Here is a 27414-nt window from a genome sequence, read left to right on the forward strand (position 1 = left end):
AGCAGTATGTATGATTCACCATGTAAATCTGCAGAATACAACACAAAAAGGGGCAGGGAGCTCTAAAAATTAACTACCGTGGACATTCACTTTGCATAAAATACAGGGAAGTTCATTTCTGGTGTTCAGAAATGCTCCTCTGCTGACAGGAGGGAGGAGAGGTGAGTCCTCCTCAGCAGTTTTGGATGACACTAAGAAATGCAGGTAGCAACTCAGCAGGAACATATTTATGATATTGAGCGCTGTTTTTTTCCTTCCTTTTAAATAAACAAAGTCTGAATGATGACACGTGTTCATCCTTCTGACAAGTAGTCTGCAGAAGCCGAGTTTGAGAAATGAAAGGCAGTGAGATGTGAAGTTTAAACACTTGACATTACTCTGCTTTTCTGTAGTGCCTCCTCTGCATCACTTCACTTGCAGCGTATCAGTCAAATCTGGGGCTTTCAGGGATGTTTCAGAGTGAGACGGCTGCTTTGTAGAGCTCACGAACTCAACGATTCTCAGACGCTTTAGTGTCACTTCTGTCTGCTAAGGGCGGCTTCTCGAGCCAGTGTCCTACATTTGAATGCAAACAACACGAGTTTACTGAAAGGTCGGCAGCGCTGGAAAGAAGTCAACCTAGTGCTGTATTTTTGGAAAGCCCTCTGCTGGTTCGAAAGGGGAATTACATCAAAAAGTCTTCCTATTGGTCAATACAGTATGGATATAAATGTAAATGACATTTGCATGAAGGCTCACATTTTAATTAAGAATGAACAGTACAAATGAGTGGTGTTTTCTTCTGTCTGGACAGGGTGAACGAGGTGACCATGGGCCACCAGGAAAGGGTGAAAGAGGAGAAATTGGACCTCTTGGACCAAAGGTCAGTTTCTTAAGTACACAAGTCATCACACTCAAAATGCAAAATAAAGTGGCTCAGTGAGTAGTATGTCTTAATTGCTCTTCTACCTTTTGTATTTACCTCTGTCATGTTATTCATTGATTTTTGCTGCCATCTAGAGCCTGTCAGGTTTAAGCACACAGTAACATGGCCCAAGTCTTAAAAAGAAGAAAAAGCAGAACATTTCCCAAGTCGTTCAGCTCATCAAATAGTCACCCGTGTGAACACAGAGGGCTGTTTAAACCATTACAGCCTGCAATGGGATCAAGGCTCTCCCAGGAGTCTGCTCTAAGTAAACCAAATCTAAATGAGTTTACCATTGTTTATGTCTGGCACTTACTCAGCAGGTAGCTGAAGCTCCAGTCTAAACTCAGACGACCCACGGATCTGTTTCACATCCTATTAGAAATGCCAAACGTCGGAGCTCTCCTTTATCAGTGCCAGAGTTCAAATAAACACTTTCCCCATTGCTCTGCAGTTCTGGCAGATTCAAAGCTGGTTGTTTTAGTGAAGCTGAATGTGTTGCTCTCGAGGGAGAGAACGAGAAGTTTACGATATTTCCTCTGTGAATCATACATTTTAAATGCGTTCAATTTTTTATGATGAATTGAGATTGAACCCGTAAAGAGAGTCGGTTTTATGCTTTTCCGTTTTATGTTTATATCTCCTCTGCGCAGCTGTCCTGTGATTCCTATCATCTGTTCGGTTTTTCTTTCACTCACCACAGGGTTCACAAGGAGAGTCTGGTACACCTGGTCCTAAAGGGTCAAAGGTAAGCTTGGAAGATATATTTTCTTAAGTTTTGGTGGAAAAAGCTTCTTGATTAGATTGGTGACAGGTGACCCAGATCTTCAATTTCCTCCATTAGGTTTCCTCTAGAAACTTGTTCAATCGATTCAATGTCTAACAATAAAGCACCGAATTTAAACAAACCGTTTTGTCATTTTGTATGAAACTCTACAGAAAAAAAACCCAGCGAGCAGTCGTTAGCTCTTGTTATAAAGTTACAAGTGGAATAGCTTGCTAGTTGAGTTTCAGAGCAGCGATGATGATGTGGACTTGATTGTTTCTAGTCTGGTTTTACCAACCGACTCCAAAAAATTGTAGAGCTTGTAGAACGACAAAAAATGGTATCTGTCAGCCTAATTCATTTAAGGATAAGTGTTTCATTGGCATGCAGGAAAAAAAGCTGCCTGAACAAATGTTCATCAGTTTTCTGCTTTCTTAAAAATAATACTTCTAAATACTGACAGGCCACTTAAGATAACAAAGACGACACTTTTTTTATTGTTGCTTCTCACAGAAGACCCGTCAAATTACCGAAACTATTAACTATTCAATCTGACTCCTCAACTTCTTAGGGGGAGACTGGAGATAGAGGAGACTTGGGATCTATTGGCCCAAAGGTAAGAATGTATATTAAAGAAGATAAATGCCCTTATCTTCTTTTTATGGGACTGATTTCATTAGTGTGATGACATGCAGTCAGAATTATTTTCATTTCACACATGCTGCACTGCTGGCAGTTCCTATCAGTGTAATTACACGCATCTCACCACCAGGGGGCAGTGGAGTGACAAGGCACTGATAACATTTTACTGTGTATAAATCAGAGGACTTCTAAGTCTTCTAATGCTGATCTGAATATCAATTATTTGCAGGGCCCTCCAGGACAGAAAGGAGAGCAAGGTGCCACAGAAATCATCGACTACAATGGAAACATTCAGGAGGCTTTACAGGTCAGAAAAGATGCAGAGAGAACTGTAACACATATATTTGCAGGATGAAAGAGGGGTGTAAATCTCTCAAAATAACTCTCGTTGACTTTGTCCTCCATAGATAGTCAATAGATATCTTCTTTAATAAACACCTTAGCTGATAGAGTGGTGTGTGTGCAGAAATATGCTGAGACAAAGGTTTCTTTCCTGTGTGACCTCTGCAATCTTATCTCTCACCTCCTCTTCGTTTCCATTCCTTTGGCCCACTGCAGAAGATTACCACTATTACAGTAACGGTAATTAGGCTCTGTGTACTGTGTGTATTCTGTCATATCCACAAGTGATTCATCTCTGTCCTCGCATGGGCCCAACCCAGACTCAGCCTTGGTTTGCACTGCCTTGTTGTTTGTGCTCCCTCCCCAAAGCGACATGTTTGCATAACAGCGAATGAAACTGTCCTCAGTGCTGCAGTAATGCTTCATTACAATCAACCCTCCAAGCTGCCCGAGTGTTTGCCTGAATGTCAGCGATGTTTCTCACAACTTACAGTCCTTTTCTGAAACAGCCAAAGCTGGAAGAATCTCCAGAGCTCCAAGTCATTCAAGCATCAACCAATATGATCACATCTATAGTCCCGCTTTTTAACCATCATCAGGCTCTGTTTTCAACAAAGTAACTGAGCAAAATCTACAAGATCTAGTTTTAAGACCTTGTTACACATAATCAAACGATAAGAAAAAGGGTTTAACACAGAAGGGGGATAAAAGTAACCTCTCTCTCTCTCTCTCTCTCTCTCTCTCGCTCTCTCGCTCTCTCTCTCTCTCGCTCTCTGTGTGTCGACAACAATCCTTTTCCGTTAGCTTTGACTTCGGCATGTGTCCTTCACTTGAGCTTCATAATCCATGACTGCTTACATGTGCTGTGTCCTTTGCAAGTCATTTCATTTTGATGATCACAAACTAAAGGAGTTGTTGTAAAGATCCTCGTTTGAGTGTAAATGAATGACAACTGTCCCTCCTTTCTTTGTGTCTTCAGGGACCTCCTGGGCCTCCTGGACCAATCGGGCCACATGGTTTAAAGGTGAATCCTGTTTTCTGCACTTTTTCCTCACCTTGCAAAAAGTCCTGCGTCTGTAGCAATCCCACCTCTTTCTCCACTTACATTGGCAAAACTATATTTTTCATAGGGAGATCGTGGTATGCCTGGTCTCCCTGGACTGGATGGTGAAAGAGTGAGTATATTATATTATATTCATAATCATCTTGAGATACATTTTATTTGTTTAAGAAGAAAATTGGCTCAAAATGGATCTTCAACCTAAGTGTTTATAACAAAGTACTCAAGTGGTAGAGTTAATAGTTTTGTGTTTTCTTACTCTGTGCACATTTTTTCTCTCCCCTCTTAGGGCTACAAAGGTTCAAAAGGAGACATGGGAATGCCTGGAGCTTCAGGGGATAAAGGAACAACTGGTTTACCCGGCCTCCCTGTAAGAATCTTATTGTATGGCAAAACTATTTTCAGAAACGACAGCTGCACATTTCTCACAAAATCTCTCATCCATAGGGTGTCAATGGAATGAAAGGGGACAAAGGAGATTCAGGTCTGCCTGGTCCTCAAGGTGCTTCAGTAAGTCACTTCAGGCTCACTACTGTCACACACTGTCCATTGCAAATCATTGACTATATAAGAAGAATGCTGACATGACAGCTCCCCAAAAGTGAAGCCAAAACATTAGGAGCTGCCCCGATTTGACAAACTGCAGTAGAGGTCATGAGCTCCGCCTCCTCCGTCTTGACGATGGGAAATGGGTCAAACTGTCAAATCAACAAACATGTCCAATACATTTTTCTATGAGCCTGGTTTCGGCACAGGAATCTGCTCTGCTGTAGACTGTCTGAGGGGTTCTGTCAACACTGTAGCTCCACCTGCAGGTCCCTACAGCACACACAGTGGACCAAAATGACGTTAATGTCAGCAATAAGCTTTATTATTCTACAACAAAGGAGCTTGGGGACAAAACCACTGTTTGATAACGATTTGGTTACTGAATATTTTTATTTTAAATGTACAGATCAGCGGTCCTCCAGGGCAACCTGGACCACATGGACCCCCAGGACCAATGGTGAGTATTCTACATAGACACATTTATGACCACACTCACAAAAGAGTAAATGTGAATAGCTACCTTTAAGGTGAGGGGGTGCTGCATAATGCTGCAGAGCACTCAAACCTTCCTCCTCCATGTAGTGAACAAAACAGTCGGATTCTTTTCCATTTCTTTTTGTTGTCAGAATCAAAAACACGTAACACACTATTATTACTGATGAATAAATTAAATTAGGCCACAATAAGAATCAATGGAACAATAGCTTAAGTTGCAACAAGTCGAACCCTCCATTTTACATGCTGACATCAGATAACGTCGACAAAAATTTGCAAAAATTTGTTTGCAAAAATTGTCAGCAGCTTTAATGACCAACAGCAACAAAACACATGTGTCTGACAAAGTTATTATTATTATCTTCACCTGTAAATGTCGGACGTATACGTTTCTTCAACTTCAGTGAATCATATTTCCTTTTCAGGGTCCCCATGGTTTCCCTGGAGCGAAGGTAAACATACAAAAGTGTAACAATGTCTCATATATGATTAGAATTCACATAAGATCAACGTGACTATCAGTAAATCTGAATAAGTATCTGTGGCTGTCCTTCTAATAAGGACGACCAGAAAAGCATAAAGATTGACTATTTCTGTATCGTTATTTTTAATGTAGGTGTCAGCAAGCAAATTAGCACATACTACAGCAAAGCCTTTTTGTCCATTTTCCATTCCAAAGATTTTAATTGACTGAGTGTTTTAAAAAAGCAGGGGTAACTTTAAAAAAAAAAAAAAGTAATTGAAGGGATGTAATGAACCACTGTGTCCAGAGGGGGCGCCAACATTCCTGACAGGGGCCCACTGGAGTTATTCACTCCATGTTTGACGTATTCTCTCTTTTTAGGGGGAACCTGGTTTGCATGGTATGAAGGGTATTCGAGGGGAACCAGGTCACAAAGGGGACCGTGGACCACTTGGTCTCCCTGTGAGTACAGCCGTGCATCATGGGATATCTTCTTCTAGCTCTGTCCTTCATTTCCATAGCTATTCAAACATCTGTTTGTTTTAATTGTAGCCCTGTGAGACTACTTGTTGTGGGGAAAAGTCTTTGAGTCTGTGTGTGTTTGTATGTTGATGTGTGTTTGTGTGTTTCTGTTTGTGTGTGTGTGTGTGTGTGTGTGTGTGTGTGTGTGTTCGACTGTTTGAGTGTGTGTCTAAATGGCTGTCTTCATTTTCTGTCTTTTTTTTCTCCATTTGCTTGGGCTGACCTTTTTTGCCGTCATCCCTGTAACGCATAGTGTAATTTAGTTGTTGTAAACCGTGCCATCAACCTGTCCTAATAACAGTGTTCATCTGGTACTAATCCCGCCTTGTTCATGTCACTCATACCTCCATAACCACACAGGGAGCCTCCGGCTTGGACGGCAAGCCCGGAATTAGGGTGAGTGTCATGTGACCGAGAGGCTTCACCACCCAACCTCTGCAAACTTTTCTCCCTCTCATCCTCCATACAGCTCGCCCTCCCCCCCTTCTCCTCAATTTTTGTACCACCATGGCACCATCGACCCATTTTATTTCATTTCATATTGATTCAAAAGACAGCTGAGATTTTGTTGGGCTTTTACGTCATAGTTGTGAAGACTTCAGTGAAGCCACGGGGAGTTGAATTCTAGGGATAGTGGCTTTACAGAAAGCATTTCGAGGCTCTCGTTTTGTCCCGTGTTGCATTAACTCAGCATTAACACACACTCATACATTAACTATGTCAGCAGTGTTGCAAATGTCCTTTGTGGCCAATGCACGTGTACTCACAGCAGCTCTGTGTGCTGTTTGTAGGTCAAACCAGACGGGACAGTTGTATAAATGTGGACGCTTAGCATCTATTTTATTTTTTGCTATCCATGTGTTATATGCTTAGAAAATCAACCTTGTTTTGAAATACTTGCTATTATCCAACTATGCAAACTTACCGTGACTTCCTGACTCTTTTCAGGGCATGGATGGGCCTTCAGGTCCACCAGGTCCAGCGGGGCCGAAGGGCGACATTGTAAGACACTCGTTTTTATTTTGTCCTTGGATTTTACTGATTAACTGGCCTTTTTTATTGTAGACTTTAGTCTGAAATATCTTCAGCATCGATTGGTCTCAAAAGCATCAGTGATACATGTGATTCTAACTGCGATTTCTATTTATTAGGGTGAGAAAGGAGCACAAGGCGAACCAGGACCAAGGGGACCTTACGGACTTCCTGTGAGTTAAATGAGGAGAATATTGTGTTAATAAAATCTATCTTTTAAAATCTAAGTTGAGCTGATAAAAGTCAGTGCACAATTCAGACCGCATTCAGTCAACAGAAATTGAAATCTAAATATTGGCCGAGACAACCAAGTGATGAACATTAGACTATCGAGAGTTAGGCTTCAAATAAAGGACGCTTTCGTTGGAGACATGGGTTACATTTTTCATTTAGTTTGCTTTCAATACTGTTTAGTCAGTAAAGTTTTGTTTTTAGTTTTTGAAAGTTCTTCATTTCAGTGTTTGTTTTATCAGCATTAGTTTTAGTTTTAGGGTTTCACTTTGTCTTGACTTCCATTATTAGGCCAGTCCAAAGATTTGCTCATTGGGTTAATTGGTGAAAAATCGTCCATGGGTGTGAAAGTGAGTTTGGTTGTCAGCCATGACATACAGAGGTTGACTCTGATTGGCTGGTGACCAGTCCAGCCACCATCTTTACTCTTTGAGTTTTTAGTGCTAGAACGGGGAAGCCAAGCAGGATGGTGCTACATGTAGCGTTACTAAGTCAGCTCTGTTATTCAGGCTTTAACTGGCCGGTTTAGATGCATGTAAATGTCAACAATTGAATAATAATAAAACTCATATTGTTTTGTTTGCAGGGAGCGGCTGGAACACCAGGCACGGATGTAAGTCTAAAAAGTTTGTGCAGTACTTTTCTCTTCAGGCTGAGAGACAGAGATTGTGTTTGTGTATTGTTCTCGATCTCCATATTAGAGAAATGAAGTGAGTTGTACTTTTTCAGGGGTTGCAAGGCTTAAGGGGTGAAAAAGGCGACCTTGGGGAAAGAGGAGAAAAGGTAGATGTAGAAAGGATGATATGGCTTTTAATCCCCTTAACTAACAGAGGACTGATGTCAATGGACAGTCACGGAGGGGTAGATTACTTGGTTATTACTTGATAGGCCAAAATATTAAAGCTGATAGAAATAGAGATTGTAATGAATGTTGTGTCTTTAATATCTTGTAATTCCTCCTGGCGATTTTCTTATTTTGAACGTCATCTGCAGTCCTCTCAGTCAAGCTTGTGTTCTTCACTTTCCAATTATTTTTCATCTCATTTCTCAAAACCACAAAATCCAGTTTCTCTGGAGAGAAAGCGATTTCAAGTCCATTGACAACAGATTCTTACAGTTCACTGTTTTTTATTTCTGTCCTTTCCATGCCTGAACATCTCACTTTCACACCCTGGGCCTGTTTTTTGGGGTTTTTTTTTAAACTTGTGTATATAGTAATAAATGTCTCTCACTTATTAATCTTTATGTTTAACACTAACACATCAATGTTCAGTCTTTATGATGTTTTATGTCGTAGAGAAACTGCATCCTATTTCTGAAACATGAAGATTAGCATGCGTAGCCTATGCCTCTGTAACCATGGCATTTAACAGCAGTTTTCAAACCAAGAAACAGATTATAAACACACTTATCTTGTAAGTATTCAATAAGAGCTGCCAACACTGATTTGGATCAACACAATGAAAAAAACAAACCATAATAGCAATCTTTCACATGAGTTATGAGTACTTTTCATTCACTTTTTATAAACACAACAGGTTGCTAGATTTCATCTCTACCTGTGATACGGTACCTCTGAACTTCAGTGAAAATTCTACCACTTATAGCAGTAATACTAACACTACTCGTAGCACTGGTGTTATCATTTAAAGCATGACTTTTAAGCCCGGTTTCCACCAAGAGGTCTGGTTTGGTTCAGTACAGTTCGGTACAGTAAACCCTGATCTTGGTTGCGTTTAGACAGCCGCGTCAGTTACTGAAGAATGTCATACAGTGAACAAAGGACGTCCAGCATTTTGTGTTGAAGACACACTTTGAGACAAGGCTGCAAGCCGCGAAGAAAAAGAGCTTGAAACGATTCCCTCGCACTCCACAGGGGTATTTTAAACATGGCGCTTTTTTTTAGATTTCTCTTTTATTACCGCTGATGCACAGGAAGTGGCGATGAAAACCACCGGTGCGCTCTGCACCCCAACAGAAGGGTAGCAGAATAAGTAAGATAGTACAGTTATGTTATTTTGGTACCATTCCCAACTTTGGAGAGTGGAAACATCAATAAAAGTGTACCGTATGGAACTGACCTGAACCGACCACTTGGAGGAATGGGGACTGAGTGTGTAAATATGTTTAATTGACAAAAGAAGACATAAGTGTTTCCCTAATGTGAAGGGATACAGATGTTGTTTTAAAGAGTGTTCGATTTAATTCTGTCTTTCTAGAGGTTTGTCCCCTGCTTCTCTTTCTCATCCTTCTGCCCTTGACCCACCTTTTAGCGACCAGCTCTGTTTTTTTACTCCCTTCACCTGTACTATTCCCCCTTTTTGTCCTCCTCCTATCCTGAGGAATGTTTTTTTTTTTTTTTTACGAGAACACCCAAATACTGTCTGATATCCCCCTCCTACTTTATCTAACACTGTCTCTTCCTCCTTCGTGGACCTGTTCCTTTTTAATCACTCCCTCGCTAATAGCAGTGCTGTCCCAAATGTTTTTTCAAAAACAAATGATGTTAACGTGACCAAATCGTTGTATCCACAGGGGGAGAAGGGAAAGAAGGGCAAAAAAGGGCCTAAGGGCGAGAAAGGCGAACAGGGTGCCCCCGGATTAGATGCACCCTGCCCATTGGTATGTCATGACAGTGAGCTGGCTAGCTCCTCCCAGTTGTGTAGAGCAGTGATCCCGATCAAGGATGAGCGCCCTGTGGCTACACAGATACCTGGCATCCATCAGACCATGAAAGCTTTAAATCAGACTTTAATAATTGCTTCAATTCTGCAGTTTAGACACTAAAACGTACAGGAAAAAAAAACCATATAGTATGGCTTGGATTATGGTATCAGCAAGCTCACGGAGCCGCTCCTCCTTCCCCCACTCTCTTATGACAGCCGAAAAGGACGGTAGCAGGGGTTAAGGGCCGTCCACGTCTCTCCCAGTAACACTCCTAGGTCATCTTTGCAAACAGGGTTTCCGGGGATTTAAGGGTGAAAAGGGGGAACCAGGGCAGCCAGGTCTGGATGGGCTGGATGCCCCATGCCAATTGGTACAGTATTTCTCTTCTTCCTGCACCTCTTACCCCTGCATGCTGCTCATCTTCAGTCATCACTTAAACCAAACCATGCATGACCTGAGAGCTCAAAAGTCACGAACACACCCAACTCTAGTTTGAGTTGTTAAGAAAAAACCCACATACACCAACATTTACATCACTAACTTCCTGATCGCAAGCAGCCTCTTTTAGAAAATACACACAATGACAAGTGAATTCTACACTTGGAAGTTCTTATCATTTATACAATTGATTCTTAAATCTTCCCCTCTAACTGAGTCCTTTCCTTTCCATGATTAAAACTGTAAAAAAAAAAAAAAAAAAACCTGCTTCAATCCTGTTTCCTTCCAGCTGATCCCTTCATGGAGCAGTTACCTTATAACCTGATCCTAACACAGACTCCTTTACTGATGCCCGAGGACCCCTCCTCTCCTCTGTTAACTCCTCTTTTCCCTTCCTAAATTTGTACCAATTGGGCCAGACCACGAAGAAAAGAAAAAGTGAAAATGATTGTTTCTTATGCCGTGTTCTATCTCTGAAACACATGGGGAACATAGACGGAAGTGTAACCTGCAGAAGTGTTCCATTATTAGAGTCCATTATGAGTAAATCAGCACGACTCGTGTAATTAATGAAATTATTTTTAATAGGTAAGAATACACTCACTTATCATCTCACCAATCAAATAACACTTGCAGTCTTTCACTTGAACCAGCGACAGAGATTTGATCTGATTAACGTCTCAGGGATTCAACTGGGACAAAAACCTAAGAGTAGCATCGACGTATTGATAAGCATGACTTGTATATCATTTTCTGTGTTTTATGTGCATGGATAAGAATACACGTTTTTATATTAGATTATATATATTTTGTATCATACTACATAAAAGTACAGTTATATAATAATGTAAGTAGGTTGGGCTTTCTGTGTTAAATGTGTTTGAAATCCACTGTGATGCAAGGCTTGATTTTCCTCAGTATGGACATTTGTGTGTTAAAATGTTATCTTCTTCAGAGTCTGAAGTTTTTTAGATTTTTCCTCCTCTTGTGATTAAAGCTGAGGACGATAGTGCATTTTTGTTATTAATTACAAAAAATCTGACATTTCTCATGTTTTTATTGGTTAAAATCCACTCATTCATTACACTAACTGCATTTTGTTTGGAGTAAATTATCACCTCCTGTTCCAGACTTACAGTTTTTTTTTTCTTCCCTGCTGCTCTTCTTGAACAGGGTCCGGATGGATTACCAATGCCTGGGTGCTGGCAGAAGGTGAGACAACTTCATATTTGAGTACTATGACAGCTATGCACCTACATATTTTTGACATGAGTAAACTATGAGACATATCTAAAGTTAAATGACAAATCTATATAGTTTTAAAGCTCCTGTTGTGAACTTTGGGTTGTGGCGAGTATGGCACCCCCTGTGGAGAAAACAGTGCCTTTTAACTTGACGCTGATTTTTCCTGTAAATGTGTAGGTCGTGAATTTTTACCGCTGATCAAAGCTTTGTCCACACACTTTTTAAGACATAGCTTTTTCTTTGTGTTTTGACCTTTCGTACACACACAAAGTGTCTTTTGGTCTTTTTACATGTTTTACACACACATTGTTGCTCTACAAATATGTTTGACGAGCAGAGGCGCATGAATGGACAACTTCTAAATAAAATGGTCATTGCAGAAGAATGGCTAGAACATTTTTGCATGTCAAGGACATTGTTAAGTTGACGTGATTTTGACAGCCTTAACAGTGAGTTTTGCGTCTTGTCGAGTGTTGCATTAAAAAGAACGGTGTAAAAATAATCTATCTTGTCGCTGATGGCCTTGTGAGTTTTAGATGGTCGCATAGAAGCATCAGTCTGTTTCATGACCAGCTCAAACCTTCTCACAGGAGCTTTAAATATCAAGAGGTTGGAACGTGGAATCAAAACAATAGTTAAGGACTGATTTAACTTCTGTTTCCTGCACAGAATTTGATTATATGTCGGTCTCAGATTCTCTATGTTTGCATGGGTTTCTTGTGAATTCAGTCGTAACATTGTATGACTCACTCTGTCAAACCATTGTGTTCAACTCAGCTGTGAAACCAAGTGAAAAAATGTCCACCTTCATGTCATTCTCTCTCCTGTGTTTTTCTTGCAGTGATCACTCTAACCTGACACGCATGGAGTTTGTAAATAATGCTTCTTTTTTGGTATTTATAGTTTTTTTTATGGAACAAAAAAAAAATCAAAAGAAAAGAAGTCTATGTGTACAATGAAACAAAAAGAGATAACTGTCCCTAAGCTGCTTCTACTCACATTACCGTGTGGAGAAAAAAAAAAAAAAACCCATCTGTGTGTATGTGTGTCCGCTCTCTCACATCCACATCGACATGGAAGTCGATCCCTGGCTGGCAGCAGAACTTGTCTCTGTAGTCTTTGCATGGCTTAGACTGGAGCGTGACAGATTCACGGCTAGATTCACAGGGGGGGAACGAGGAGACGAAGGAGGAGGAGGAGGAGGAAGTGGCAGAGGAGAATCTGGACTGGCTCTCTAACACCAAACACTAGCTGTTTTGTGTTGTTTCGTCTCAACAAGCTCACCACCCATTCACGCAGCACCATTTTCTAAAAAAAAAATAGAAAAAAAGACTGCCAAACAGAAATATTGCACCGCCGACCCTGCAAAAGCATGAGTAGTATACTGAAACTGTTTATATGTATTGTACATATTTGTCACTGTTTTGTGGTTGTCATGGCTTCTGCAGAAAAAACAAAACTTATACGAAACGAAAAACATCCTGGATCTTTAAATCAGTCATTTTTTGCTTTATCTTCTCAAGGGAGTCACGCCATGGCTGGTAGCCTGAAAGCCCCACGAGAAAAGTAAAGATGTTATTGCTTTATTGTGGTGATGCCTGCAGAGGGTTGTGATATCAGCAGGTTTTCACTGATGTGGCTCTGCACCAGCATCAATGTGGTGCATCCACATGTCACCGGACCGGAGGGGAGGACTTAGCGGGGCTCACTGCACTGATAGGAAAGTTAACCAGGCTCAGGACCCCCCTCTGAGAACGGACCGGGATGGATCCAAAGGAGAGTCGCTGAGAGTCGACCTCTGTGGAGGTCAGCCGGAGCGTCTGTCTCTCCTTACAGGGGATACTTCAATGTCTACTGAGAGCATAAACAGAATACAATCATGCCTTTTTTTTTCTTTATTTTTTCTTTAGTTTTTGCTCTCATTCTTTAACATTGTTTGTATTTTGTGTATAATAGCCTTTGGTGCCTCAAGCTTTTATTCATTCCTTTATCAGAAATGTACAACTTTATATCATATTTGGAATCATTGGAATATGTTTATTTCCGACGGGTAAGCTTTGTATGGTGAAAACGTGTTCATGAGTCACTCATACTGTGTACTGTTCTTCATATGAATTGTTTTGACAGGACTCTTTGAATAGTCAGTATGTTGTACATTACCTGTACATGGTTCTTAAGAAGCTCTTTGTTCATGCTCAAACCCAACCAGCATTGTAACAAATGTGCTTCGTGTTCATACTGGACTTGTTGTATGGGATGTTCTCTGTACAGTGTTGTCAATTTACTGCATGTACACAATTTATGACTTTTGGGTTTCTGAGATATTGAAAATGAGCGTGAATTTGAGTAGTAAGTGAGAAACAAGAGGCCTCGTTTCAAAGTAAATGCAGATCAAGTTGAACAGACAGTAGCTGGTACTTCAGATGTGTCAAAATAGAGCAAATAATGTGGGACAGCAGTTGCATTTTGACTGCTCCTTTTCACCTTATGCACTGTCTTAAACATACGGCAAACATGTATTTCACGGCAAGAAAAATCTCGATTTTATTGACACAGATAATTGATTACCTTCCATTAGTACACGCAGTCGAACTGGTGGCCAGTTTTGTCACATTCCATATCAGATGAAGCCAAAAGTGCAGCAGAAGGCCAGGACACATTTTTTTTTTCCATCGTATTTTACACGTCTCATCATGTTTCTTATATTCGAATTGCCTTCTGACATAGTGGGCGCTATGCACGGTGATGCTCACAGTCCTTTTCTTCTTCTTCTTCAGCGTGAATGATTTACTGTAAGGGCAGAGCGAGATGTGATGTAGCAGCAACCACCAGTGGATTCATGAGCATTTATTTCCATGCTGTTTCTGTTTGATTGTACAGCTCATCATTGTTTTAAAATGGACATCTGTATAGATTATATTGGTGCTATGTGATAGTACAGCTCAGTCGATATGCCCCACCGTTGGCAAGAAGTACACAACAGGTTTTTTTCATCGTTGTTGGTGTTTGTATGTAACAATATAAAGTTTTTTGTGCATATATTTGTGTATTTGTCTCTATTTGAAGTTGTACATTATTTATTTTTCTATATTTTTCTTAAATGAAGGCATTGTAGTTCTTAACAGCATTCCTTTCAGTTGTTTTGCTGTCAGTTTCTGCTGCGTCAGTTTCTACAATGAGAAGCTGCATCATACTAAGGTGTCACACAACAGGTACATTGTAAAGGAAGGAGTTTATTAACGGATAAGCGACTAGTGTGTATTCGTAGTGCATTTATTTCAGCGTATAGGCCTTTCAGTAGATACTTTAATTAAATATTGACGTGTCTAACTAGGGCAACTGATGCAACTGTGTCAAGTTAAACATCACCGCTTTGTCTCACATCTCCTCTCTCTTTGCATTGAATGTAGTTTGATATATGTATAGTGGATTACAATGTACTGTTTAAGTGTATGCTCATTTGATAAGAAGTGCAATTTATACTTTGGTTAATGTGTGTAGCATCAAATGCAGCTGAAATATCACACGACTGTGATTTGCTCTGTCATGCTACCCTGTATACCACTACCTGGAAAGAAAGACAAAGACGCGCATGTAAACATGGACCTTTCATTAAATAGCAATTTGTGATTGGTTTGAATATTTCCTCAATTAATGTCCCTTCAGTCATGGTGTAACACTTTATTTCCATTGTGTTTTATTTACTACATTTTTGCATTGAGTTTTTTTTTTTTTTTTTTGAGTTTTGATTTCCAGCGTTTGTTACAGTATCTGTTTTCACAAGTTGCTGTATCTTTAGCATGTGCAGCTAATTTTTCTTAATTGACTTTTTTAAATTGGATTTCTTTGTTTGTGTGAAAATGTGTTTCCATGTTAAAGAGTCAAAAATTGTTTATTCTGCTTTTCGCAGATGTGCCAAAACATTTGAAAACACGTGTTTCCATTTCAGTATTTGTTTCCTTATATCAGTATTAGCAGTACTCATGTGGGCCTCGATCGTGACCTACGGATCGGTCACATCTGTTTATTTGTCATTGTTGCAGAAATGCTCCAAGTGAAGTTTCTCAGCAGTAGCATACGGTACCACTTCAGAAAACACATAACTCATTGAAAACCTACCAGATAGCGGCCTCAGTAAATAGGAATATTATCACAAAATAAAATTCAATTTCAGTGAGAAAACAAGGCAACATCTGTGTTCCTTTGTTTTGTGGAAACTAAGATTTGGGGTTCTGGAATATGTAAACGTTCCTTTCAACATCAGTATTAGTATCTACTACCAGAGTGATTGTCATTTCTTTATTATAGACCCTTTTGTTAACACATCTATATTTTAAATCGACATTTCAAATGACTGTACTGTTGGAGCCAAATAAACACAGTCTTTCAAATACATCAAATAATAGTGCTGTCTTTGTTTGTTTGGGGTTTTTTTTTCCAAATACATAAATCAATACAGATAATGTGCTCTATTGGAGTGAGTGTGGCCAATAGATGGATGGCTGTGCAACACTGCATGAGTCTGACATCCTGTGTTTTGGGTTAGAATTAAAGGCTTAGACTGTAGTGACTGGGATGTTTTCAGATCTGCCGCAAACAGTCTGGATGAGTACACAGGCTGTGACGTCATACATTGGCTCCTGCCAGGAGTTAGATAGCATCACGCACCACGGTAAGCTACAACAACGACAAGCCCTGGTGTACAGCTGAACGATTAAGGCAGGGAGAGTAGGTGGCTTTTAGGAGTGGGGACAGGGAGAGTTTTAAAAAAGGCTAAATACACTTTCAGCAGGGTAGTGGGAGAAGCCAAGTGTCTTTACTCTGAGAAACTACAACAAGTCTTCTCAGATAGCCCGGAGATACTGGCTCAGTCTGGAAGGATCTCAGACAGCACAACAGCTGCAAGCCTAAAACCCTCAATACTGTAAATTATGTGGCCAAACACCTGAAGGAGTTCTCTGTCGCTTTAAAAGACACCAGAAACCAAAAACTCCGCTTTACAACTCACCTCCCCCACCACAGCAGGGACTCAGGACTCTCAACGACTGTCCGCCCTAACAGCCCTCTCTTGCGACACCTCTTTCAGTCACTGAAAGAAATGTAAATAAGATTTTTAAGGGTAAAAGAACCCATGCAAAAGCAGTATAAGGTGTTTTTAACACCTTATTGGAGAAATGCCACATGCCAGTCTTCTTCAAGTCCTCTACAATCATCCCCCCAAAAAAACAATCACCACAAGACTTAAAGACTTGAGACCCATCGCCCTGACTTCTGTGGTGATGAAGTCTTTTGAGCGCCTTGTGCTTTCACACCTCAAAGACATCACAGACCCCCTCCTGGACCTCCTACAGTTCGCCTACAGAGCCAAATGGTCTTTTGACGACGCTGTCAACCTGGCCCATCACTCCATCCTCAAGCATCTGGACTCAGCAGGAACCTACGTCAGGATCCTGTTTGTGGGTTTCAGCTCTGTCTTCAACACAATATTCCCATCCCTGCTCCAGGACAAGCTCTCTCAGCAGATTGTGCCTGACTCCACCTGCAGGTGGATCACAGTCTTCCTGTCTGACAGGAAACAGCAGGTGAGGCTGGGGAAGAATGTCTTCTTCTTCTACAGCAGGACCATCAGCACTGGCTGCACACTAACAGCTGCACCTCCAGTCACCAGTCTGTCAAGCGCTTCAGGTTTACAGACGACATCTCATTGGACTCATCTCTGGTGGGGATGAGTCTGCCTACAGGTGGGAGGCTGACCATCTAGTGACTTGGTGCAGCGACAACGACCTATAGAGCTTAACACTCTGAAGACAGTTGTTGTTGTCAGATGGTTGTGGACTTCAGAAAAAATGCAGACTCAGCGGTATCTACTGTGGAGTCCTGTAAATATTGTTAACATATAAAGTTTAGTCAGGAATTGCTAATTAGATAGTTTCTGCTGTTTTTGGCCCTAGCCTAAATAAAGTGTTAAATTAATGATTCACTTATAGGCCTATTGTAACATTTAAAGGAACAAATATTACAAAATAGTATTGCAAAATGGCTGCAAATTTCAAGTTCAATATGCATTTACCTTTTTTCAGTTTGAAACATATCTTTAAAAAACAAAAAGGTAACCCTCGCTGTAAAATAGATGAAGAGGGGCAAAGGTGACGACGCTCTGTAAGTTTTAGTCTAGTAGCCAAAGATTCGGTGCGTTACAGTACATCATAAAGTCCTGCAGCTGTAAGCCTACAACACGTGCTGAAACAACCTGTTGCATATTTACTGTATGTGGGAGAGGCTTGTTACGTGTCGTGGAACAATCCACGCCCAAAAGAGGGAGCAGCGTGAACTCGCGCAGTGTATGGGTGTTGGGTCTCTCTGAGTGCGCGCGCGCGTCTGTAGCCGTGTGTTAATACACTCGAGCTTCCCTAGGGGGGAAAGTGAGCGTCGGCCACCAAATGGACAACATCAGGATGTCTGCGGAAAGGTTGGAGAAAGGGCAGACGATAGAATTAAGGAAGAAGCATATTGGGTAAGACAATTTAGTTCATGCAATTTTTAAGGCTGAAAAAAGTTTCTGGTAAACATGACAGCTGTTGAGTAGGTAAACTGCACCTAAGCACATTTAAATACTTTGCCTGTGGCGTCCTTAAACTTAACTAGTCTTTACAAACTTCCACTGAGCACAGCATGAGACATGGGTTACACCTTGTTTTTTTCTTCTTTACAGCTAAATTTCATTTATTTAACCTAACCACAAAAAAAACACATTACTTTGTTTGCACATTTATTTATTAAAATAAAAGGATTTGTTTTTAAATTTAAAAATTGGTCTCCTAGAAGCTAATACAAAAGTGACGGTTGATGTGTTATATGTCACCACACAGATCTTATCTTGATGTTGAATTGTTCAAAACATCGACTTTGATTTGCATCACAGCTTGTAATCAGGATAGACATGGATAAACATAACATAAGCTCATTACCCCATTTAAACATCATTTTTGTTGGGGGAGAATTAGTAACATCAGCTCCTCTGCAGGCCATCTTGTAAGATTTTCTTCAGCCATGACCCCATCAAGATTGTGCGAGCCAAAGGCCAGTACATGTATGATGAAAAAGGACAACGCTACTTGGATTGCATCAACAATGTGGCTCATGGTATACACTGTTTTAAACACAAACACTTGCAAACACACAAAAGTTGTTGTGTAATGTTGACCTGATTCATATGCACTGTTTGCAGACAGGCATGATTATAAAACAGGGCATGTCCTGTTGCTTTTATTTCATTAAGGATAAGGTTAAGGATACACTATTGATCCCCCAATCGGGGACATTCAGTTGTTACAACAGCTTAACAACAGGAATATATTACAGTATATGGTTACCTTAGCATATGTGCTTTTATATCCGTCACTGTTCTGCCTTGAAATTACAGTCCAATTATTGGATGACTCACAGTAAAATAGACTGTTTTAAGATTTGAACTTGAGGAACATTTTTGATCCTGTTTGCCTTCTTTTCATTTTCTAGTGGGTCACTGCCACCCGGATGTTGTGAAGGCTGGAGCTCAGCAGATGGAACAGCTGAATACCAACTCACGGTTCCTGCATGACAACCTTGTACTATATGGACAGAGGCTACAGGCTTCGCTGCCAGAAAAACTGTCTGTGTGCTACTTTGTCAACTCTGGGTGTGTACAGTGTGCAAGTTCTGGCTATTCTCCAACAAATGTGCTGCGATGATTTTTTTGGGGGGTGTGAATAACTGTTACTAAGGTCAAAGTTATTGAGGGGTAATTGAGGTTATTACATTCAGATCTTGTCTTACTTGAATGGTGCCTGAATAAGGCTATCCCCAGTAGTAGCAATAAAGCACAAAGCATTGTAAGATCTATGATAAAAGGCTGTAGTCCAAACATGTATGGCTGTTGTATAACTGTTATCAAGAAGAGTTTGTTTTTTTAAAACGATTTGCAAGAGTGATACTGCCTCCCTGTAATCTAGACTGATAGCTGTGCAGTTTAAAGAACAACAGAAAATATGTTACTACATCAATCTACTAGGACAGTTGCAGATCAGCATTCCTATGGAGTTTGTCTTAAATGTAATGTATGCCCAGCTTTGTACCAGTCTAGTCACTTATTTACAACACTGGCTGGGAGTTAGGCAACACCAACAGAAATTATCTGGTCCAGGGTAATCATGTAAGAGATTATCCATAAACGCACAATATCAGACTATGTATGAGTCAGAGGGGTATATAGAGGTTATAAACCTGACAAAGGAGGGGTTGTATTATTTTTTCACTACACTTTTTTTTGTGTTAAAATAGTCGTAAAACACAATTAAAAAAAGTGCAATTACCTGCAATAATATTGTTTAATGAAGACAATGGGTATGTGTGCATTTTTTTTATATGTAATGGTAAGTGGCCAAAAGTCACTGGACACGCCTTCTACTTACAGCCGACAGGTGTTTTGGCGACACCAATTACTAACAGGTGCAAGAAATCCAGCAATTGGCAGGGAACTTTTCATAGACTTTGAAAAGTACTTTGACTTGTCTGGTTCTTGAAATGTGCTGTATATATAAACGAGCCTTGCCTAGACAAATATGAATACAAAGTATTCAAAACTCCTGACTTAAGAGGAGTGAGACGGACCTCAGGAGCTTTAATAGTTCTAGGAATGTAGCACCACAGGAACTATGAACTATTTTAGTTCATAGAATCCAGTTCAGAGGAACCATTGTGTGTATTTTTCTGGCAACTGCCTAGTGAGGGTTCCTCTACAAAAATTCACCAGAACTGTTTGGTCCAAAAACACTTATTGATAAATAACCTCATACGACCCCATATTGGGCAGTAAAACATTAAACTGTGGCAGATGTGCTAGTGGCTTCACCTGTGTATTTTGTGGTGATTCAGTAACTCGAAGTAACCCTTGCTCTTTTGAACTTCAGCTCTGAAGCCAATGACCTGGCTCTTCGTCTGGCAAAGCAGTATACCGGCCACAAGGACGTCATCACGCTGGATAAGTAAGTCCTGGTTGATTGTGCATAAGCTAAAAGATAACTGATGGGGAGAGATCGTAGTCCAAATATTCAATAATTCTTATGGTGATTCATTCTCTTTAATAGTAAAAATACTTCTGTTTATTAGATACTATGTGTATGCATAGCAGTAACAGATTTAACAGATTTGCTTTGTTTGAAGTGCTTACCACGGCCATGTCACATCCCTCATTGACATCAGTCCTTATAAGTTCCACCAGCTGTCAGATCGTGAGGAGAACCAATCTGTCCATGTGGTAAGTGCTTTTCCTGTCCCTCTGCCTGCCTGCACACTATTAAAAAAACATGACTCAACCTTTGGTAGACTAACGAGAAGTTTGTAGACGTGTGTGTTTGTGTGGGTAAGAAAAGAGGTCGAAGATGCATGAAAAACACGTACTTTTACTAAATTCAGCAGGCTAAGGGGGAACTAGAGTGCTTCTGAAGAGGGAGCGATTGTATATTTTATTTTGGGTTTTTTTAGCTCCGTCCTGAAAAAGAAAATAGTTGAATCTAAAAGAAACAAAATCAGTTCAAACTATTAGATTTTCTGCCTTTACAGTTAACATAACTGTGGAAAGATGTTTTATCACCAGACATTATAATGATCAAACTGTGAGTACGAGCTCAGTCAGTCTCAGAATATCACTGTTCTACTTAGATAAAAACATTCCCTTTAATAAGCACTTTTTAAATTCCATTGAAGTGTGCAACTTTGTGCTTGAAAGAGCACATATTTCATGCTTTGTGTTGTGCATTCTGCTTGGCTCCTTCGTAGCCTCAATGTAGTTTGATACAGCAGCTTGAGGAATCCCCAGCTATAGTGTTACATGCCAAAGGTGGGGCGATCCTGTCTATTTCCCCAGCCTGCATCATTTATTCATGATCATAGACACAAAGAAGCCAGATGCTGGTGAACAAACGCTCCCCAACATTTCATCTAGGGACAAATGGTACCATTTTCTGTCACAGATGAAGAACGTCTAGCCTCGCCTGATATTTGTGTCATATGTGAATGTAATCTGGACCAGGAATCAGCAATAATAACTTCAACATCTTGTCCCCTTCACAGGCTCTGAGCCCGGATGTGTACAGAGGCAAATACAGAGCAGACCACCCAGACCCTGCAACAGCATATGCAGATGAGGTCAAAGACATGATAGAAAAGGTCCATGGGAAAGGAGGCAAGGTAGAGATTGTGTTTGATGCTGCTGTTGTGTGACTTCATGTTGCTCCAAAAGTGAGGTGGACCATATGCTGCAGATTTCTCTTTCTTTTAAGCCCGGCATACACTGTGATTTCAGCACGATTTAAACCCTTAGTTTTTAGACTCATTTTTCAGGCCGACCGCACATCATCAGTCGTTCAGTGAATACTGAGGAATGATGCCTGATCATTTCAAGATCAGCTGCTCCCAACCGGTTGTACAAATATCTGTACAAATATCTGGCATGTTTGATTTGTGAGGTCTATGTCTGGATTGACCTTGCACAGAGAGAGCTGTCAGGACTTGCCTGTGAGCTTTGGTTGTGTGTCGTAAACAATTCAGTCAGACAGTAAGAGGACATTCCACCACAACAGTATATGCCGGGCATTAAGGAAATGGCCATGAATGATACTGTGTGTTTTAACTTAGTATCACATCTTCCCCCATATACCTTGTTTATCCTCCTTTTTTCATGAACACTCATTTACCTTTCCACTTTTATCTTTCCTCCCCTTATTTCCCACTTTAATTTGTGTCCCGTTTTTTAGGCTCAGACCGAGGACTCTTGTTTCAAAGCCGCATCCCAAATCACAAGATCAGGTGTTGTGGACTCTTAGTGTCCAAGCTTGTTGGCCATTAACCGTATGTTGCAAAACTCAACCCAAGGGTGTGTCCATGCTTCCAGAGATGAAAGAGAGAAACCCAACTTCATTGCAGGGATTGTGCCATTGATATTTCTACAGTTGGTACTGCAACGAGTCTTATATTTTTTTTCTTACTGCAGAAATTCCTGTTGTTAATGTAGCACTCAGCTGATCTGAATTAATGTGTTCTTTTTTCTGTAAAGACATTTTTTTCCACAGTGATTTACATTAACATTCATTTCTGTCCAAGCATGACAAGAATTTGTCCATCAACTGAAAAATGAAATTACACACTCATTAAATAGACGATCTACAGGTCAAAGAGGCCAGAACTCCTTCTCTTTATCAGTTGTTCAGTGTTTGCTTTTAGGATAATACTTTTTTCTCTTCTCCTGCAGATTGCTGCTTTTATTGCTGAGTCATTGCAGAGCTGTGGTGGGCAGGTCATTCCCCCTGTGGGCTATTACCAAAAAGTTGCAGAGTATGTACAGAAGTTATTGCAAAGATTCAATTGTGTTTTAGTGTCTGCCAACATTACAGTTGCAATGTTTAATACATTAAACGCTTAAACATTTTTGGAAATTTTGTGCCTTGTTATAAATAGTTGTATTTATGTGGATGTGTGCCGTATTGCGAGAATGGGCAACTCACTTGTATATTTCCATTCATTTCTGCAGACATGTGCGTAAGGCAGGGGGCGTTTTCATTGCTGACGAAGTCCAGGTGGGTTTCGGACGTGTTGGCACCCACTTTTGGGCCTTCCAGCTTCAGGGAGAAGACTTTGTGCCTGACATTGTCACCATGGGAAAGCCTATAGGCAACGGCCACCCCATGTCCTGCGTGGTCACAACCAAAGAGGTGGCAGCGGCCTTCCTGCAAACAGGAATGGAGTATTTCAATACGGTAAGAGAACTGAGCAAGTAAAATAAAAAAATGATTACGTTTGTACCATTTTCTGCAAATTATTTTCTATTTTGTTGATATCTATCACACATTTTTAAAAGTGTTTACTTAGCTATTAAACTCTTAATTAACTGGTTAGGCACGTTGCAGCTTAAAAACAATGGAAGCGTGGCTTTTTTTCCTACACTGACCAGAAGTATCCCTGACCTTATACTTGCCATGTTTTTCTCGATATATTTTCCAGGCAGATCAATACATTTGAGTTCCACACTAAAGGGAAAAACATGTTCTGCTTCAGATCGTTCTTATCACTGAAGACAACAGTTATTTCTTGGATAAGGAAAAGTTGGGATATAGTTGTCAGATTTCCCTCTGTCATGTATTACACTTTGTATGTTTGGATCAAACTGGTAAAAGACTTACGGGGCCTCTGCACACTCATTTGTTCATATATGTACATATATACACATATGTATATATATACACATATATGCATGTTTTCTTATTTCACTGTACAGAATCTCCAGATGATTCAGGAGTTGATCTCTGACAGAAGTCGGTCTGAACCTCACCTTGGTTTAATGTTTCCTGTGTGTGTGGGTTTTGAATTCCTTAGTTTGGCGGTAACCCAGTGTCATGTGCCATCGGTCTGGCTGTGTTGGACGTGATTGAGAAAGAAGATCTGCAGGGGAACGCGCTACGTGTGGGGCGCTACCTGACTGATCTGCTGGAAAAGCAGAAAGAGAAGCATCCACTGATTGGTGACATCAGGTAAGTCAACTGAACATGACCTCGATACAAAACACGCTTAACCCTCGTCTTGTGTTAGCTTTCTGTTACCATCTCTTATGTTAACGGGTCGGTTTTGACCCGTGTCTTAAATCAGCTGTAAAATACACTGAAAACAATTATCTATCATCCAATTTGTTTCTCATCTCTTGGTTACCTTGTTAGGCTTCCTTATCCATGAAAATATTGGTTTTAATATTTTTGGTGTGGGCCATTGGGCCTTTTTTTTGTCAGTATACCCCTCGATTTCAATTTAAAAAAATGGTAAAATGAACCTCAAGAGAATTGTATAAATAAATAAAAGGTTGTTGTGTTACCTGACTATTACTGAGGGGTATTAGAACACATTTGTTAAATAAATTTGTTTTATTTATTTTTTCATTTTAATAATTTTAACTATAGTAACATCTATGGTGTTACGGGTCAATTTCGACCCATGTATATTTACTATTATTTTTCCATTACTTGGTGGATGTGGGTCCACAACACAAATGCATTATATGCAGATACATCGAGGATGTTGTAAAACACAACACCTATGGCCCTGGGTTGAACATCAGTGGAAGAAGCTGCACTCGTGTGTCCCAGACATCCCTGATAGGGGCAAGCTTGTCAGATCTTGCTCTGGTTGTCAAATCTGAGGACTCTTGATATCATATGAAAGGTCTGAAGTGACATTGTTGCCTGGAAAATATTTCTACCTGTCGATGCATCCCAGAGACTATCAGTGGCCTTATTGCAGGATCTGTACACTCCAGCAAAAAAAAGAACACCAATATAAGCATCCAGGTATTCCTCATCCATGTCTTTCCACATGTCGCCATGGACTTTTTTTCCTTCAAGGTTTGTCATAGCAATGATGACTCTTTTTAGTGACAATGGCATAAATAGCTCAAAACATGTCTTGATGTCAGTGACTCTCGTCACAGCAAACCTTGAGATTCCAGGGGTCATTTTGATGACATTTGCAGCAGCTACCCTGCCATGTAAATCATGATGTAATGAGCTCCAACAGATCTCACCATTTTTGGACTTGAATCTTTCAGCGGGAGTAGCTTCACCACCGGTGACCTCCTCATCAGACTCATCAGATGTGTCTGTGTCTTCTGGATGATACTCCACATTGTCTTTCTCCTCAGAAACCTGTTCATCCGTATCACTATGCTGCTCTGTGTCCACTCCCTCATTTTCAGCAAAAATATTATCCAGAACTTCTTTCACTGTAAATCTTTTTTTCATTTTTGCATGCTGCAAATTGGAGATGTGCACTCTGCAAGTCACCAACTCTATACTGAATTGACCTCACATGTCTGGAAATGCCTGTCGTTGTTTGTTTTGTTTTTGTACTGGATAACAAGGTAAAATGAGAATCCCCTAAAGCTCACATGATTGGGAGAGGAGCTGGCTGTCAGTGTGTGTTCAATTTTGGCTCTAATTATTGCTTTATAATCTTATTTTTATAACTGGGTCAAAACCGACCCTAACAACACCAAGGTCATAATTTTAACCAGAGCATTTTACAATTTAGTGAAAACCAAAAAAAATGTTTTATTTTGTTGAAATAGAGATTCCTGACAAAGTCAAAAAGCCTTGATGCAAAAAAAAAAAGTTACGTGGTTCTTTTATGCATTTAAAAACTAAAACGGGTCGGTGCCGACCCTAACACAAGACGAAGGTTAAAGAACAAACATAACTTACTTTGTAACTTGTATTGAAAAGCGTTTTGCAAATAAAGGTGTTACATGATGTCACATTTTTTCAGGGGGCGTGGTCTCTTTGTTGGGGTCGAGCTTGTGAAAGACAGGCTGAAGCTCACTCCTGCTACAGCAGAAGCCCAGGAAGTGATCTATAGGTAAGTGCACGGTCTCATGCAAGTGCCTGACCTCGTACTGACCAATGAAAGAAAGACAAGTGATGCAACATTTGAGCATTTAAAGCTTTATTCAGGCTCTGGGAAACTTCAGCCATGCTTTTGCAATTTATTTTCCTCTCCAAACACGTTATTAGCCAAACACAAGTTTCTTATAGCTTTGGTACACTGTGAATACATTTGTTTTTTTGTACATGAATTCAAAGAGTGATTAGCTTTATTTTGAAAAAAAGTTCACATCTCTGCATCACTAAATATATCTCAACTACCATGATACAGGAACCCCTGCTTAATGCAATGTGATTTTAAAATACTTTTTAAATGTAGGAATTTGAATAGAGCACAATGTCTTTGACTATAATTGTAACAACAATTCCTCTCACATGAAACATTAAAATGACGTTTGGTCTCATTTATTGTTTCAGCTGCACTTGCTTTCAATTCAATTCAATTCAACTTTATTTGTAAGGGACCATGTGCAATTAAAACATAAATATAACCATTTGATGCATTGCACCAGAGTTAGCCTTAGGCTAATGTACATCTGCAGTCCCTTGGCAGGTAACAAAACAACATATAAAAACATACATTGTTACACTCAGTAACAAATAGCAATATATGTTCCACATGAAATGTCCCTTGCGCACACACACACACACACACACACACACACACACACACACACACACACACACACACTGTTAGCCCCATGAGGAGATTAAAGAAATATAAGTGTGACGAAAAAAAGTTAAAGAGTAAATGACTGATGAAATTAGTGAATGCATTCTTGAGAGAAGCTATGCTGTTTAGAAAAAAGGCATTGAAAAAAAAAAAACTCAACTATTGTATGAACACTTTTACTTCCCAGGCTAAAGGAACAGCGCATACTTCTCAGTGCGGATGGCCCTCATCGCAATGTGCTCAAATTCAAGCCCCCCATGTGCTTCACTTCAGAGGACGCTGACCTGGCGGTGGAGCAGATCGACCATATTCTCACAGGTATTTAACATTTCCTGAATGTGCTCACTCTTGACAACACGAAGCGCAGAAACGTAGTCTTGGAAAAACTGACAAGTAGCTTGTTCACCAAAGACTTGAATGCGTCAGCATTCTAGTGCTCTCTCTTATCTAAATGTCAAATTACTTTGTCACTCCGGAAGTAGGTGGCTGTTTATTTTACTGATACCTCGTTTTTTTCATGAGGATTAGCAGGAAACCATTGTGAGGCAAATACATGTTTCGTTGTCTTTCAGAGGTCTCCAGGTAGCAAAATTGCGTTTCTCAATATTGGGTAAAGGGCGTATACTGATTTCTTAAAATCAGGATATGATGTTCCCATGCACAAAAACAAAATACTTGAAAAAAGATCAAAACCGGTATACTAAGTGCAGGCAAACGCACTTAATTATGTGCATCACTGTGTCTATGTTTTCAGAGCTTGAAGAGGCTGGAGGCTTAACGTTGCACAATACATTGAACACAGAGAATGAAAGCTGCAAAAGAAAGGTAACTATGCCAACTATTTGAAACTCAGGTCTTATCCTGCAGTCTCATCTGCGTAGGCATCTAAGAACTCCATTAACAGACCGCATCTTTAAAGTCAATCA

At 40.2% G+C, this 27414-nt stretch overlaps 2 protein-coding genes across 5 annotated transcripts in view; both read left to right on the forward strand.

The window, feature by feature from the left end:
- The window catches only part of col25a1 (collagen type XXV alpha 1 chain), a 136857-nt gene extending 121098 nt beyond the window's left edge, over window positions 1-15759 (forward strand). Inside the window, exons 20-40 of one of the 4 annotated variants that reach the window (XM_079371372.1) lie at window positions 794-862; window positions 1608-1652; window positions 2242-2286; window positions 2542-2619; window positions 2871-2894; window positions 3634-3678; window positions 3785-3829; window positions 4004-4084; window positions 4162-4224; window positions 4670-4720; window positions 5184-5210; window positions 5603-5683; window positions 6104-6139; window positions 6692-6745; window positions 6895-6948; window positions 7593-7619; window positions 7736-7789; window positions 9542-9628; window positions 9966-10043; window positions 11285-11323; window positions 12880-15759. In XM_079371372.1, coding sequence (XP_079227498.1) covers window positions 794-862; window positions 1608-1652; window positions 2242-2286; window positions 2542-2619; window positions 2871-2894; window positions 3634-3678; window positions 3785-3829; window positions 4004-4084; window positions 4162-4224; window positions 4670-4720; window positions 5184-5210; window positions 5603-5683; window positions 6104-6139; window positions 6692-6745; window positions 6895-6948; window positions 7593-7619; window positions 7736-7789; window positions 9542-9628; window positions 9966-10043; window positions 11285-11323; window positions 12880-12906 — 1110 coding nt within the window. In that variant the 3' untranslated portion in view covers window positions 12907-15759. Of the gene's footprint in view, window positions 1-793; window positions 863-1607; window positions 1653-2241; window positions 2287-2541; window positions 2620-2870; window positions 2895-3633; window positions 3679-3784; window positions 3830-4003; window positions 4085-4161; window positions 4225-4669; window positions 4721-5183; window positions 5211-5602; window positions 5684-6103; window positions 6140-6691; window positions 6746-6894; window positions 6949-7592; window positions 7620-7735; window positions 7790-9541; window positions 9629-9965; window positions 10044-11284; window positions 11324-12197 lie in introns of all 4 variants that reach the window. The other 3 variants (XM_079371369.1, XM_079371371.1, XM_079371370.1) reach the window with 3 other exon arrangements.
- A 1962-nt stretch (window positions 15760-17721) lies between these two features.
- Window positions 17722-27414, forward strand: part of etnppl (ethanolamine-phosphate phospho-lyase) — a 105039-nt gene continuing 95346 nt past the window's right edge. The window contains exons 1-12 of the mRNA XM_079371861.1: window positions 17722-17870; window positions 18381-18499; window positions 18875-19034; window positions 20305-20379; window positions 20558-20651; window positions 21467-21583; window positions 22644-22726; window positions 22923-23148; window positions 23765-23919; window positions 25700-25789; window positions 26676-26806; window positions 27243-27313. Of these exons, the coding sequence (XP_079227987.1) occupies window positions 17797-17870; window positions 18381-18499; window positions 18875-19034; window positions 20305-20379; window positions 20558-20651; window positions 21467-21583; window positions 22644-22726; window positions 22923-23148; window positions 23765-23919; window positions 25700-25789; window positions 26676-26806; window positions 27243-27313 (1395 nt within the window). The 5' untranslated portion in view covers window positions 17722-17796. The remainder of the gene's footprint in view (window positions 17871-18380; window positions 18500-18874; window positions 19035-20304; window positions 20380-20557; window positions 20652-21466; window positions 21584-22643; window positions 22727-22922; window positions 23149-23764; window positions 23920-25699; window positions 25790-26675; window positions 26807-27242; window positions 27314-27414) is intronic.

Source organism: Symphodus melops, assembly GCF_947650265.1.
Source record: "Symphodus melops genome assembly, chromosome: 20".
Classification (NCBI taxonomy): Eukaryota; Metazoa; Chordata; class Actinopteri; order Labriformes; family Labridae; genus Symphodus; species Symphodus melops.